The following is a 13,830-nucleotide window of genomic DNA, read 5'->3' as shown; positions in this document are numbered from 1 at the left end:
TTTCTGTGTTGGCTTCACTGTCAACTTGATTTTCTGCCAGAGGAGTTCCAAAGGTGGCTTGGGTCCATTCTGAGAAGATGTGCTCTGGCATTATATCCGTACGCCTTTTCTTATTAGGTATTCTGCTTCCTTTCTTTAAATGTGATCGCACCATGTCATAGTGAGCTTGACGTTTCAATCGAATGAATCGTGCTCTAGCTTCTTTATATTGAATATAATCAGGTGGGTGTTCAGTTTTTTTTTCCCATTTTCTGAAGAGTTTTTGCTTGTTCTTGAAAGCATATTTTACTTGTGTACTAAACCAGGAATTTGCTCGATCGGAAATTAATGCGTTTTGATGCACTCTCAAGAGCAATAAAGTGGAAGAGAAAATCTCTTGCCAGTTGAAATTCATGAGCAGTTTCAAAATTACGTCTGGTTTTATAGACAGTACTTGGTTGAGAAGATAAAATCAGCGTTGTTTTCCCACCTCCAGTTCTCTTTTTGTCTACAAGCTTGACTTGTTAGGGTGGCTTGGATTTAGTAAGGGATGTGATCAGAAGCCAAGAGAGTCGTATTGTCGTTAATATGATGTGTCGAGTATTGTAGTGTACCAGGTCAAGGCGCTGTGTGCCTCTTGTGAGGGGCGTTTTTTTTTTTTTTTTTTTTTTACTATTTCCGGAAAAGGATCCTTGAACATCTGGAGTTAATGCGTTAAATTTTTTAATATTTAAATTAAGCAATCAACAAAATTAAGTACTATAATATGAGCTTCACAGGTTTAAATCAGAAAAAAAAAAAAGATACATGAATTGAGAGAAACACAAAGGATGCCCCTGCACGAAACAATACCACTTCTCGCACAAAAGATATTTAGACTGTCAGAAGAGAAAGGGGGAAAAACTAACTCTCCCCTTTTCCTCAGCTGGTCTACTTGCTTGAAGAAGAGTCACATACCCTAAGGATAACAAAGAAGCTTGGTCAGTTGTGCAGACCTTCTCAGCGTCCAGATTTTCATGCTGGTTTGTTGTATTTTTGTTTTTTTAAATCATAGATGTAATTTTGCATTTTATACCTTGAGCAATGGAACTCCTTCCAAATTCTGGTACTTATGTCATCAAGCCGATACCAGAAGTAAGATGTCCGAAAGTATTCAAAGACCACATCCAACTCTAATGGATGTGATTAGTTTAAACTGATAAACTACTACCTATGCCTATAACACATTACTTCATGTGAGGCCTTACTTCTTATTCAAGGAGGAACTTTAAAAATAAAGGATATCTAACCACATACGAGAATCCTTAGTCTCCTGCTCCAAAGGATACTTACAGCAAAACACAAAGATATACCAAACTAGTACTGTATTTAATTCCCTCAGGAGTTAAATACTTGAATAGTTAAATTCAAGTTTTGAAGTTTCAGATTAAGGATTAAAAAAAAAAAAAAACAACAAAAAAACTCAAGGATGAAAACAATTTATTTATACAACATACAAATCTCACACAACTTTTAAACACTTACATCTCTCAAAACTTAAACCAAAAACTCTGCAGTTCCTGAGATAGGTCTTCATTGCGAAGTCTGTGGTAGCGGATAGATGGCCCCTTCTGTACTACCATGAATCTACGAGTCTCCAACTTATCTACACCATTGGAATTAAATATTCTTTAACTAACGGAAGCCTTTGGCTTATTCTCACTAAATAGGAACTACCGCAGATAGACAAACTTTTATAAACAAACTTATCAAAAATATCATTAACAACGAACAAAACGGAACGCGATTATCAAAAATATGTACAAAACGTCGATATTCTCATTGGAGATGGAATGATGATTCCAGCTGGTATGGAAAAATAATTCTTCCATAAAAATTTAATAGAAAAACGTTACGTTAATAAATGCGGAAGTTTAAATACATAGCATCAGAAGAGGCAACTCGATTGGTCTCATTGCGCTAGAACGTGAAGAATCCGGTTGATGATTCTGTTGACTGTCCCTTTGAAGTTACTGGTTCGAAACACGAGACCAGAACCTGTTGCGTCTTCGTTCTTATCACAGCGTTATTTATCTGGATTTCGATGTTCCACCCTCGTTGTCACAATACATCTCATCAATTGCGTGTTGGTAATGTTGCTGAATTACTTTCCGACGTAGTTTGAAGGCAGCTGTTACCAACCCTGTATCGGGTAACCATTCTTCTGAGCACAGTTTTACTTTGGTTGGAATTTCCGTTCGCTGGAGTCGACCTAGGATAAAAAAAGAGAAAAGTTCAGTTATCATAGTTACTGTTTAATTTCAGTTTGGTTTCAAAAATTGTTCTGTGATTTTGGCCTTGCTTTATAGTAAGAGTTGTAAAGAGTTCATTTGCATATTTTCTTTGTTTTCACTTGTCTATTGGTTCAAAAAAAAAGTTAATTTTAGGTCTTACAGGGGCGTTCATGTTCGGTTTCACTTTCTACAAGCAGACCATGATAGAAATAACATTTAAGAATTTAAGAATAACAGGTGATCGTTTCAGCCTGAAACACTGCCCTACCATTAATCAGGGCATCTGAAACCTTTAGCCTAGTCTCCACCAGTTTGTTTGTAAAATGTCCTCCGATATTTTTTACTTTTCGGCCTTCAACGCGGCGACCAGTTCAGCTGTTTTTATTTGGGCAGTCACTCCTCACACGCACTCGATCCATTTCGACACAAGTTCTCTACAGGATTTAGGTCAGGGATCTGAGCTGGCCAGTCCAACTTTTCGTCGCTTATGTCCTCAAAGCAGTTCGTTATAACGCGAGCAGTATGATATGGAGCGTTGTCTTTCTGATAGAGATTTCAGAAAGATGTAGAAGACTCCTAAATGTGGCAGAAAGTTGTAGATGATTCAAGACAGTGGGAGTATTTTTTTTTTCAATACTATAGAAGATTGTAGATGATTCTAGAGCATTTTGCAATAATATAAATTGAGGAGTAATAGCTGTAGCTTATAAAATCGAACATCTGTCATTCGGAAAGAATGTTTGGTGTAAGTTTTGTTTGTTGTAAACATGGCAAGAACTAAGGAACTGAGTGTTGAAAAGAAGTGTTGTTATATATAAAGAAAGTTATTCCATGAGAAATATTGACAAAAACCTAGGTGTTTCATTTAAAGCAATACAAACTACCATTCCAAGATTCAAGGAGACTGGCAGTTTAAAGGGCAAACCACAATCAGGACGACTGCACGTGACAAGACCATAACACTGATTTCTAAACGCAATTGAAACAGCAAAAATACGTTGTACTCTTAAAATACTTTGTAGTGTATTGTTTTGTTATATTAAACCTTAACATTGTCATAGCTGATATAAAAAAACAAAAAAATAATAATTAAAGAAAACTGTTTGTCTTACTCTATGATTCCAAAGTTTTAAGCATTATAATTAATTTTAAATTTAACTTTTTGTTTATACTTCGGGACGACCACACATCAAGTGTTCACAAGACAGATTACAAGAAACAGCATCGTACCTAGCAGTCACAGGTTCAACTCCGGTTACTCAAGACACGTGTACTTATGCACCCTTTCTCCTGATCGCTCGGCTATGGAGCGAGTCTCCAAGACAGACCTCAGCATTCATGATTTTTGTTCAAAACCCAATGGTCCCATGCGAAACTATTTAAAACAGCTCCAGAACAGAACACCACGTAGCCTTTGCGAAACTTCATCGTTGGGATAATACAATTCGGCAAGTAGCTTCCTGTGGACATCCGTCAGACTCAAACACAACACTTTAATAGAGTAAACTTATCTGCGAAAAGATCTACACCTCTCAAACACTTCATAGTTCATTTCACAAATATACGTGGTCTCAATTCTAATCTCAACGATGTCCATTTCCACTTGCAGTCTGCCAAAACCCATGTACTTTTTCTGACAGAATCTCGGTTATCGGTTGATTCAACTACTGCTCAACTCAGTTGCCCAAATTATTCGCTGTAAAGGTGGTACTTGTGCATATGTTCGTTCCGATATTCCCTGTCAGAGATTTGGTAATTTGGAATCTCTTCTTTAAAATCTTCTCTGGCTTAAAAATCTCTCTACCTCATTGTGTCAAATTCAGCTGCTGTCTCTACCGTTCTCCCAACTCCACTAATCACTTGCAGCTCTTGGACTTCCTCTCTTTGCGACTTGACTTTCTCCAGTCCAACTTTCCTAAGAGTGAGGTAATTTTCCTTGGAGATTTTAATGTTCACAACTCCAGCTGGCTTCCCTTTTCTAATCATACAGACCCAGTTGGTCGAGATGCTGAGGCTTTTGAAATTACTAATGACCTCGCGCAGTTTGTTCATTTACCTACAAGAATACCAGACAATCCTAACCATACAGCCAACACGCTTGATCTTTTTCTCACAAACAACCCTCCTAAGTACACGGTCGTAGTAAGTGGCCCTTTAGGCACCTCAGATCACAACTTAGTTATTGTCTCTTCTCCAATGGATTCTTATCTCATTGCTATTCCCAACCTCTTATTGTTTGGCATTACAAGAATGCAAAATGGGTTGACATGCGAGATTTTTTTTCTTCTTTTCCTTGGACGGATTACTGTTTTAAAACTTCTGATGTCAATGTTTGCTCAAATCGTGTCAGTTAAATTATTCTTATAGGAATGGAATCCTTTATTCTACTTTAAAGTCTCGTCCTTTACCTTTGTTTTCGTATTAAGGTGCTGGTACTGTTCAAGAGAAGATTGTTGCATATAGTAATTGGCTTGTTTCCAATTCTTCAGTTTCATTTTCTGCCTACACCAAAAGCTCGCAACATTTGTAAACAGTTATTAACCAGTCCAAACTAGATTTTAAACAGGCTAAGAGTATAAAACTTGCTTCTTGCCCTAATGGTAGCCGAGCATTCTAGTTTCTTGCCAAAGCTATTGGCCGCAACTTTTGCCCATCTCTGCTCCCACCTCTGTCAAAATCAGATGGTTCTGTTGTCACTTCAGCCAAGGATAATGCTGACCTGCTAGCATCCCAAAATTTAAGCTAAGAAAATGTGGAAGTTACGATGAGAATTGTAGCATGTTCACATCAAGTCTAAATTAGCTGGGCTATGAGTGGAGATGTTCATCCTGCAAAATATCCAAGTCACTCTGAAATTTTCTTCCAACTCATGTATTAATGATCTTGGTAAAACACCTCCCACAGTTCCCAATACGCTCCATTAAATGCCTCCTGTGGTCTTCCGACAAAAGGATGTCAAACGAATTTTGACGAATGTCGATACTAATAAAAGCTTCAGGTTCTGATGGTATTATTCCACTTGTTCTCAAAACCTGTGCTCCTGAACTTAATCCTGTTCTTTGCCGCCTTTTTTCACTTTCTTATTCCAAAAGGTGTTTTTCCTTCTGTTGTGAAATTTGCTCATATCCAGCCAGTTCCTAAAAAGGGTGACAAATCCCTCTCATCCAATTATCGTCATTGCAATTACTTCTACTCTTTCTAAAGTAATGGAGAAATTATTTAACTGCCAACTCTTAAACTACCTAGAAACCTCCCGTCTGATTAACGATCGCCAGTATGGATTCCGTCAGTGTCAATCCACTGGTGATATTCTGGCTTATGTTACTCATTTATGGACAAATCCAATGGAAAAGTTCGGTGAAACGCAAGCAGTTGCTCTTGACATCTCAAAGGCTTTCAATCGTGTTTGGCATAAAGGTCTTCTGAACAAGCTTCCATCTTATGGTTTTCCAACTGTTTTTTTGTAATTGGTTATCCAGTTTTCTCTCTGATCGCTCACTGAAGGTGATGGTAGATGATTCTGTCTTTAACTTCTCCACTAATGCTGGTGTTCCCCAAGGTTTAGTTCTTTCCCCCCAGTCTTTTCCTCTTGTATATTAATGACTTCTTCCATTGACTGTAAATCCTATACATAGTTTTGCGATGTAGCACATTACATTCCACTTTCCATTTTGAGAAACCTTGCACTGCTCAATCAGCTTCAACTTCTCGAATATCCGCCACCAATTCCTTAAATGCCGATCTCCAGGTAATTATCCAGTGGGGCAAAGACAACTTAGTTGAGTTCAATCCTTCTAAAACTCAGTCTTGTATCTCTCAAAAAGGATTCTCCTGCTCCTATGCTTATCTTTAGTGACACTCCAATTTCTAGGCAAAATGAAATATCTCTTTTGGGGATTACCCTGACTTATAATCTCTCTTGGAGCAAGCACATTACAAATATTGCTTCCTCTGCATCTAAAAATCTTGGTTTTCTCTTTCGTTCTCGGCGTTCCTTTTCTTCCAAACAGCTGCTCACTCTCCGTCCTACCATGGAATATTGTTCCCACATCTGGGGCGGTGCCCCCAAAACTTCTCTCAGGCTTCTTGATTCCATTCAGAAGAGGGCAGTTAGGTTAATTAATGATTCATCTCTAACAGAGTCTCTCCGCTCGCTTTCTCATAGACGTACTCTTTCTGCTGCATGCCTCTTCTACAGATACTTCCATGGGCACTGTTCTTCTGAATTGGCTTCTATAATTCCCACTCTCTCTTTCAAAACAGTCCGAACACGTGCCGCTACCAGCCAACATCCATTTACTGCCAACTTCAAACTCACAGAACCAACTTTTCATCTTCCTTATTTATTCATTCAACTGCCGTTTTCTGGAACAACCTTCCTTCATACGTATTTCCTGAAAATTACAATCTACAGAAGTTCAAGTCCAATGTCAACAAATATCTTCTTTCGTCTTCTAAACCTCCAACACATGCATGGTACTAAGTACTTTAGGTTCTAATACCTCTCGTGTTTGGGGTTTTCGTTTAAAAAAAAAAAAAAAAAAAAAAACTGATTTCTAATTTCTGGTTTAAGATCTTAATATTGTTGGAGTACAGCATTTCGGTACAAAAAATAAAAATATTAAACAGTTAATTTGCATATACTGTATTCCAAAAAAAAAAAAAAAAAAAGGTAATAATATTTATATAAAGCTTTTGATCAAGTTACTTTTGAAATAGGTTTTATTAATTTAAGAAATAAAATCAATAAAAAAACAAATTCGCAGTAACACTTCCAAACCGATTTTCAAAATTTCCGTTATTTTTTGACAGTTCCGTAACGGAACTCTTGACCAAGAGTTCCGTTACAGAACTATTGAGCAACAGTTCCATTACAGTTTTGGCGAAATATTCAGCACGAGTACGCCAGAATGATTGTAATTTTGTCTGTGCAATAATTGTAATTTTTTAAAGGGTGATTATAGTAATACATGGAAAAAAATTATCAAATTCCCGCATCCAGTTGACCTTAGAAATGACTAAAAATGATCCATTTTTAGTCATTTTTTTCAAATATAATTTTACAGAGTCCATCTCACAGACATCTTAGCTAGTAGCGAATGGAGCCAGGATTTTGTAATTATTTTGATGCTAATCTTCAAATTGAAGTGAAAAGTAATTACAAAATCAGCGTATCATTCAAAGACAGTATCTTTTAATGACACGCTGTTCAAGTCTGGATGACTACTAAATACGGTGCTGTTTCATGTATTCTCCATTTTGTGAATTGTTTCTGACTGTGTCGTGTTCCAGACTATAAACAGAAATTTATTTTTTTTAATGACATTGCTGTTGGGTTAAAAATAACTCTTCTGACCTAAAAGCAATGATCCATAATACCATTAAAACTTGAGATAGTACTTACAGCGTAGCCCATGTTCTGCAATAGATTTTGTAGCAGCCCTCACCATCTCTTCATCAGTACACAACTCCGATAAACTGAGGTTGTCTTTTCCTAAATCTTTGGCTAAGGTGGTCAATTGCAATTGGTTAGGAACTACTAAAGATACCAGGTAACTCTGGAAACCGTTGGCTACAACACAGATGTTGTCCACTAGGGGGCATGTCTTCAACTCTGCTTCTACTTTGCCCAAGGAGATGTATTCGCCGAACTGTAGCTTCACCAAGTCTTTCTTGCGATCTGAGGGAAAAGAAAAGATATCGGTATAAAAAAAAAAAGAAAAGCAGAATATACACTCTTTAGAGAATAAAAGTAATTTATTAGAACTAAATTTCAGTATTGTAAGGAAATCAAAATTGTTCATTTTACATATCCCAAAATCAATAATTCGGTGATGACAAACTTGAACATACATATAGAAATTGCTAATGTTGTTATGAATAATTTCCTCAGTCGTTGCAAATCTGACCTTTCAAGGTGACTAGGCTTGGAAAAACAAAACACTCACAGGAAGCTAAATCCGGTAAGTGTGAAGGATGTGGAAGCACAGTGATGCAGTGCTTTGCAAGAAATTCTTGAATGAAAATCGCCTACTGTACAGGGGCACCATGATGAGAGTGCCAATTCCCCGAAGCTTGTTGGCGTTTTTCCCAATGGCATTCGCAAGCGCTGTGCAACTCTTCTGTAGTATCCTAATTTACTATTTGATTCCATGGGCCAAAAAAATGACACGAATGATCTTCATATTTTTAGAGACCATCTTGCTATTTTTGGGCCTCCAAAAGACGAAGTCTTCCATTGGGAGGACTCTCCGCTATGTGATCATTATGGAGGATGCAAGCAAACAGTATCGTGGCTGAAGCTATTGCAACCATCGAGAAGACAAAATAATGCTCCTAATGGTTATGCACGGAGATTAATTTTCATTGATTCACAGTAAAGAATAAATTTCTACTTATGAATGCAGATGACGTACAGATTAGCAGAGTACTTAATGAGCAATGATCCTTTAAGGATGAATTGAATAGGCTTCAAAGATGGTAAGAGAAGTGTCATCTATGTTGTAATACTGCTAAATGCAAGGTCTTACACTTGGGGAATAGCAACCTACAAATAAATTATACACTTGGTGGGATTGAATGAAAAATAGTGAAGGAAACGAATCTGGGAGTTACAATACGGGCAAATATTAAGTTTTCTGAATAGTGTAAACAGTCAGCCAGAAAAGCAAATGGTGTCCTATCGATTTATCGAACGTTATCCTGTAGAGGTCATAATCCTACTGTATAAAGCAAAACCAGATTTGGAATATTGTGTTCAAGTATGGGGACTACATATGAAAAAAAAAAAAAAAAAAGAGATTGAGCTTGAAAAGGTCGAAAGATGGGCAACTCGAATGGCGAGATCGGCAGAAGGACGACTGTAGGGGGAAGACTCAGATTGTGTGGGATACACAGCTTGGCAACCAGGCACCTCAGAAGTGACCTGACTGAGGTTTATAAAGCTCTGAGAGGATCAGTAAAATGAAAGAAGGTGTAATTCTCACTGTTCTAAAGAATATCTGAACTAGGAGGTCTAAATTCAAATTACAGGAGCTGAGGTTTAGATTATATTGTTGAAATTTTTCTTTTTGCTAGCGAGTCGTTGATAACTGAAACAAGTTGCCCTCGCAGGTAGTTGAGGCTGACAATTTGAATAAATTCCAAGGTCAACTGGATACTTACCTGTGTGAGGAGGGAAGCATATAATTTGTTTTCTTATCTACTTTTTTTGCCAGTGGAGCAAAAGCCTGCGACTTCCTTGCACAGTATGGCGAATGCTATTACTATTAATAGTTATGCTTTAAGTAATTAGTTGGTTCACGAATTTCATATGTACGTTTTAAGTTTCTGTAAGGTTTGCTGTTGTTGGTGGAGCGAGGTTTTTTTAGTGCAAGGGCTACTATGGCCAAAATTTGCACCATAAGTTTGCTACAGAACTCTGCAGAACATATCGATAATTAAACCACTATCTACAGTTTCCTGTTGCTTCTTATTTTCACATCCACGATGTCACATCTTAAAAATTAAGTTTAGAGATGGGATTAAGTATTCATTATTTTGCCCCAACTCGTACACAGCTGTTAAAAACATTATTTCTTGTCCTCGTCATCCTTGCGCAGGTATCTTAATACGTGATTATAAGGATGCCAGTTTGTAAATTGAGTGTGCTCTTCAATGAAGATTACTGATTTATACACTAGCTCAGGGGTGGCCAACGAGTCGATCGCGATTTTAATTTCGGTCGATCACGACGAATTTTAATCGATAAGTATTGCTTTTGCTGATTTAATAACTGGACAGTACTTATGTTAATTTAATACCTTTTAATTTAAAATGAATACTATAAAAAAAAGAATACAAACATATCATTTTCATCAAGAGTGGGAACTAGAATACTTTTTTGTAATGGTGAAAGAAAAATGTTGTTGTTTGATTTGCAATGATTCCGTGGCTATACCCAAAAAAAGGAAATTTAAAACGGCACTTCAACGCACTCCATGGTAAATACCAATCGGATTTTTCACCTAATAGAGACCTTAGAAAAAATAAATTAAAAGAACTTAAAATCCAGATTATTTGCGCAACAAAATTTCTTCATGACACCTAATTTGCAATCTAAAGCAGTAATTGCAACATCATTTAAAGTGAGTCAACTTCTTGCAAAAAAATGCAAGTCATTTTCTTTACAACTGGATGAATCTACAGATGTCAGTGATACAGCTCAGTTGCTCGTTTTTATTCGTAAGGTTTGCATGGTTTTCGATGATTCTGCCACTCGAGAAGAACTGCTGGGTATGGTTTCGTTAAAAGAAAGAACTAGAGGTCTTGATATCTTTAACTCATTCAAACATTTTATTGAAAAAATTAAATTACCACTATTTAAGCTCGTATTAGTAATAACAGATGGAGCTAAAGCAATGACGGGTCATCTTAACTGATTCATCGCATTGTGCCAAAAGGATTATGAATTCCCAGATTTTTTGTTGCCACTATCATCCACCAAGTGTTAGCCAGCTAAAAAGATTAAATACAAAAAGTGTTATGGACATCGCTTTCAAAATCATGAATTCCATCAGAGGACAATCTCTTCAAAGGAGACTTTTCAAAATGCAACTCGATGAAAATGAACCAGATCTGATATTACACACAGGTGGCTGAGTAGGGGTAAGTTTCTACAGACATTTCGAAATTTACTCAATGAAATTAAAAAAATTGTTGATCAAAGGGGAGATGATTATCAGCAGCTACAAGATACGGAGTGGTTGTGTGATCTGGCTTTTTTTTTTGGCAGATGATTTTATCAGTAAATTAAGTGATCTGAATTTGGAATTACAAGAAACAAATAAAAATGTGGGTTAAATGATTAGTAGTATTTCTGCATATAAATATCAATTTTTGGCAATGGCTAAGGATCTCAAAGAAAAAAAAAAATTCGACCATTTTGCAAATATGCAAGATCATTTGCGAAAATATCCGGTTTTTGAATTTAATAGTGAGAAATACGTTTCTGAAATTGAGAATGTTGTGGACGATATTGAAACCAGATTCAGTGATTTTAATACAATTGAAGACATTGTTCAATATATTTCTTATTGAATGTCGACTTAGATACGAAACAAATTGCAGAAAAAAAAAAAAAAAATCACATGGAGAAAATATTACTTGAAAATGAAATTATTACACTGCGAAACCAATATCTTCCTAAAAGATCATCAGAAAAAAAAAAAAAAAAGTTTTGGAAATATGTTTGCTGAGAAAAGTACTCAAATGTAAAAAAATGCATTGAACTTTTGAATTCCTGTTTTGGTTCCACATCTCTATGTGAAAAAAAAACCAAAGACGAAGAATCGCTCTACTCTTAGGGACTTGCATACAGAAGATTCTTTATTTTCGACCTTATCACAGTATATCCCCGATTTTGAAAGCTTGGCAGATGACATTAAGACACAAACTTCGCATAAATTAAAATACGTATGAATTTAAAATAAGAATTCTGAATTGTATTGAATTTTAAAATTTATAAACAACATTTTTCAATATGTGTTGATTCACTTTAACCTTGTACATGAGATGGTAGATCGCGGCACATTTTGAAGGAAAAAAAGTAGATCGCATCCCAAATTAAGTTGGCCACTCCTGCACTAGCTTATACGAAGTCTTCTATTTTTAGATATTAGGCTAAAAATGGAAGTTTCAAAATTGAAACTTAATGCACAATATTAGATCGGCCCCACAACCTTCCCCGTTTTCAATGTATTACAGGAGGGCATTTGTTGTACTCACCAATGATTTTGATTGTTCCATCAGGATAAAGTTCACCGATGTCAGCTGTGTAAAACCAGCGGACACCATCTTCCTCTTTAAAACTTTCTTCTGTCAATACTTCGTTCTTGAAGTATCCCAGAGTAACGCTGTCTCCACCAATCACAATTTCTCCACGAGGATAAGGTTTGTCTGTCACCTGGTAACCACCTGGTAGAAAAAGTATCAAAGGAATATTGGAGTTTTTATATAATATTTGAAATAATTTGGATAAAGTAATAAATAAAAAATAAACACACAAATCAAAGACTACTTTATAATATTAAATTATAAATATTAATTTATGTAAATTATAGCATACAAGATAGTTATAAATTTGAAATTTTAGGATACAATTTCTAAAAAAAAATGGATGGTTGTTGGCTGTATAGTATTGCCACGTGCAGAAAATGTGTATTCTTGGTTAGCGCATATGAAGTGTTTGCTTTTTAATGAACTTTGTTGTTGTCAGTGTGCTAAGTATATTGAATTACTTGAACAGTGTCCTGGAGGACAAGAAACGTTCGTTCCCGAACGCGTGGTTCCTTTAGTTTAAGCGAGAAGTTTCAGAAACCTATAACCAACCACCGAATTATTTAATTATAGGGGCCTTTGCGCATCAGCAACCCTAAAATAATTTGTACATTTGTGGAGTTGAGCTAAATACAGTAGAGGAAGAAAGATTTGGGTGTTACAGTATGGTCGAATATGAAGTTTTCCCAGCAGCGAAGGCAGGCAGAAAGAGCCACCGTGGTGTCCCACTGATGATTTATCGAATGCTTGCTTGTAGAGGTAAGAAGGTCATAATACCACTGTGTAAGGTAATTATGGGACCACACTTGAAATATTGTGTCCAAGTATGGAGAGTTCATCTGAAAAAAAGACAATGAGCTTTGAAAGGGTCCAAATACAGGCAAGGCACGTGGTGATATTGGCAAAAAGGTGCCCATGTGAGGAAAGACAATGCGGATTGCAGAGTTTGCTAACTAGGCTCTTTAGAGGAGACTTGATTAAGGAGTATCAAAACCTCAGAGATGAACGAAGGTGAAACTTTCACTCTTATGATTCCAGAAGCAAGGGCGAGAGGTTCATTGTATTGCAGGAAGTCCTCAGCCAGCAATACTGTTATTAGAATAAGTTGCCTCAACAGGTAATTGAGGCCGACAGATTGGGAAAATTCACAGTTCAGCTGGATGGACCATGAGGCAATAGTTATAGGTGTGTGTGTTTTTTTTGCTAGTGCAGCAAATGCCTAGGGCTTCCTTGCACCATACAGCTAATATACTACCCAGTAATTATAAATAAGCATAAATAAATTTTAATTGCTCGGTATAACAGTTAATTTTAAGTTTTGACTGAGAATCTAGGATATTACTCACCTTCTTTCCAATCTACCAGTCTTAAATAACAACTGTTCAGTGGCGCCCCCACTCGTCCCGTCGTGTAATCATCAACTAAAAAAGAAACCGAAAACGAATTACTGTTAAGGAATATGACATGGATTACAGAAATAAAAGATATCTTTAAAATTCAATTGTTCACAGAAGTGGATTAGTAAGTGCCACCTACATGCCATTATAGAAGATGTGGCAGCAGTTTCAGTCATTCCATAACCCTGAAGTAACTTCACATTGAGACAAGCTCGAATGAAGTCGTGTGTGTCCGGCGACAGTGGTGCCCCTCCACAAGCCATGATCGTTACTCTACCACCAAGCAATTGCTGAATCTTTTTGAACATCACCCTGGAAGGAAGAAAAAAAAATGATATCAGACAAAGTGGTGGTGGTGTTGGACT

The 13,830-nt window shown here is 36.6% G+C and overlaps 1 protein-coding gene across 2 annotated transcripts in view; it reads right to left on the bottom strand.

The window, feature by feature from the left end:
- Nucleotides 1-1,845: 1,845 nt before the first annotated feature.
- LOC150092002 (long-chain-fatty-acid--CoA ligase 4-like) overlaps nucleotides 1,846-13,830 on the bottom strand; it is a 63,356-nt gene continuing 51,371 nt past the window's right edge. For both annotated transcript variants that reach the window (XM_090386464.1, XM_090386474.1), the window contains exons 13-17: nucleotides 13,605-13,777; nucleotides 13,415-13,489; nucleotides 12,018-12,206; nucleotides 7,657-7,932; nucleotides 1,846-2,230 (exon numbers count right to left, since the gene is read on the bottom strand). In XM_090386464.1, the coding sequence (XP_090242590.1) occupies nucleotides 2,049-2,230; nucleotides 7,657-7,932; nucleotides 12,018-12,206; nucleotides 13,415-13,489; nucleotides 13,605-13,777 (895 nt within the window). In that variant the 3' untranslated portion in view covers nucleotides 1,846-2,048. The remainder of the gene's footprint in view (nucleotides 2,231-7,656; nucleotides 7,933-12,017; nucleotides 12,207-13,414; nucleotides 13,490-13,604; nucleotides 13,778-13,830) is intronic.

Source organism: Mastigoproctus giganteus, chromosome 1 (genome assembly GCF_048544385.1).
Source record: "Mastigoproctus giganteus isolate SK-2022 chromosome 1, ASM4854438v1, whole genome shotgun sequence".
In the NCBI taxonomy this organism is placed as follows: Eukaryota; Metazoa; Arthropoda; class Arachnida; order Uropygi; family Thelyphonidae; genus Mastigoproctus; species Mastigoproctus giganteus.
This window is presented reverse-complemented; position numbering and strand designations above follow the sequence as displayed.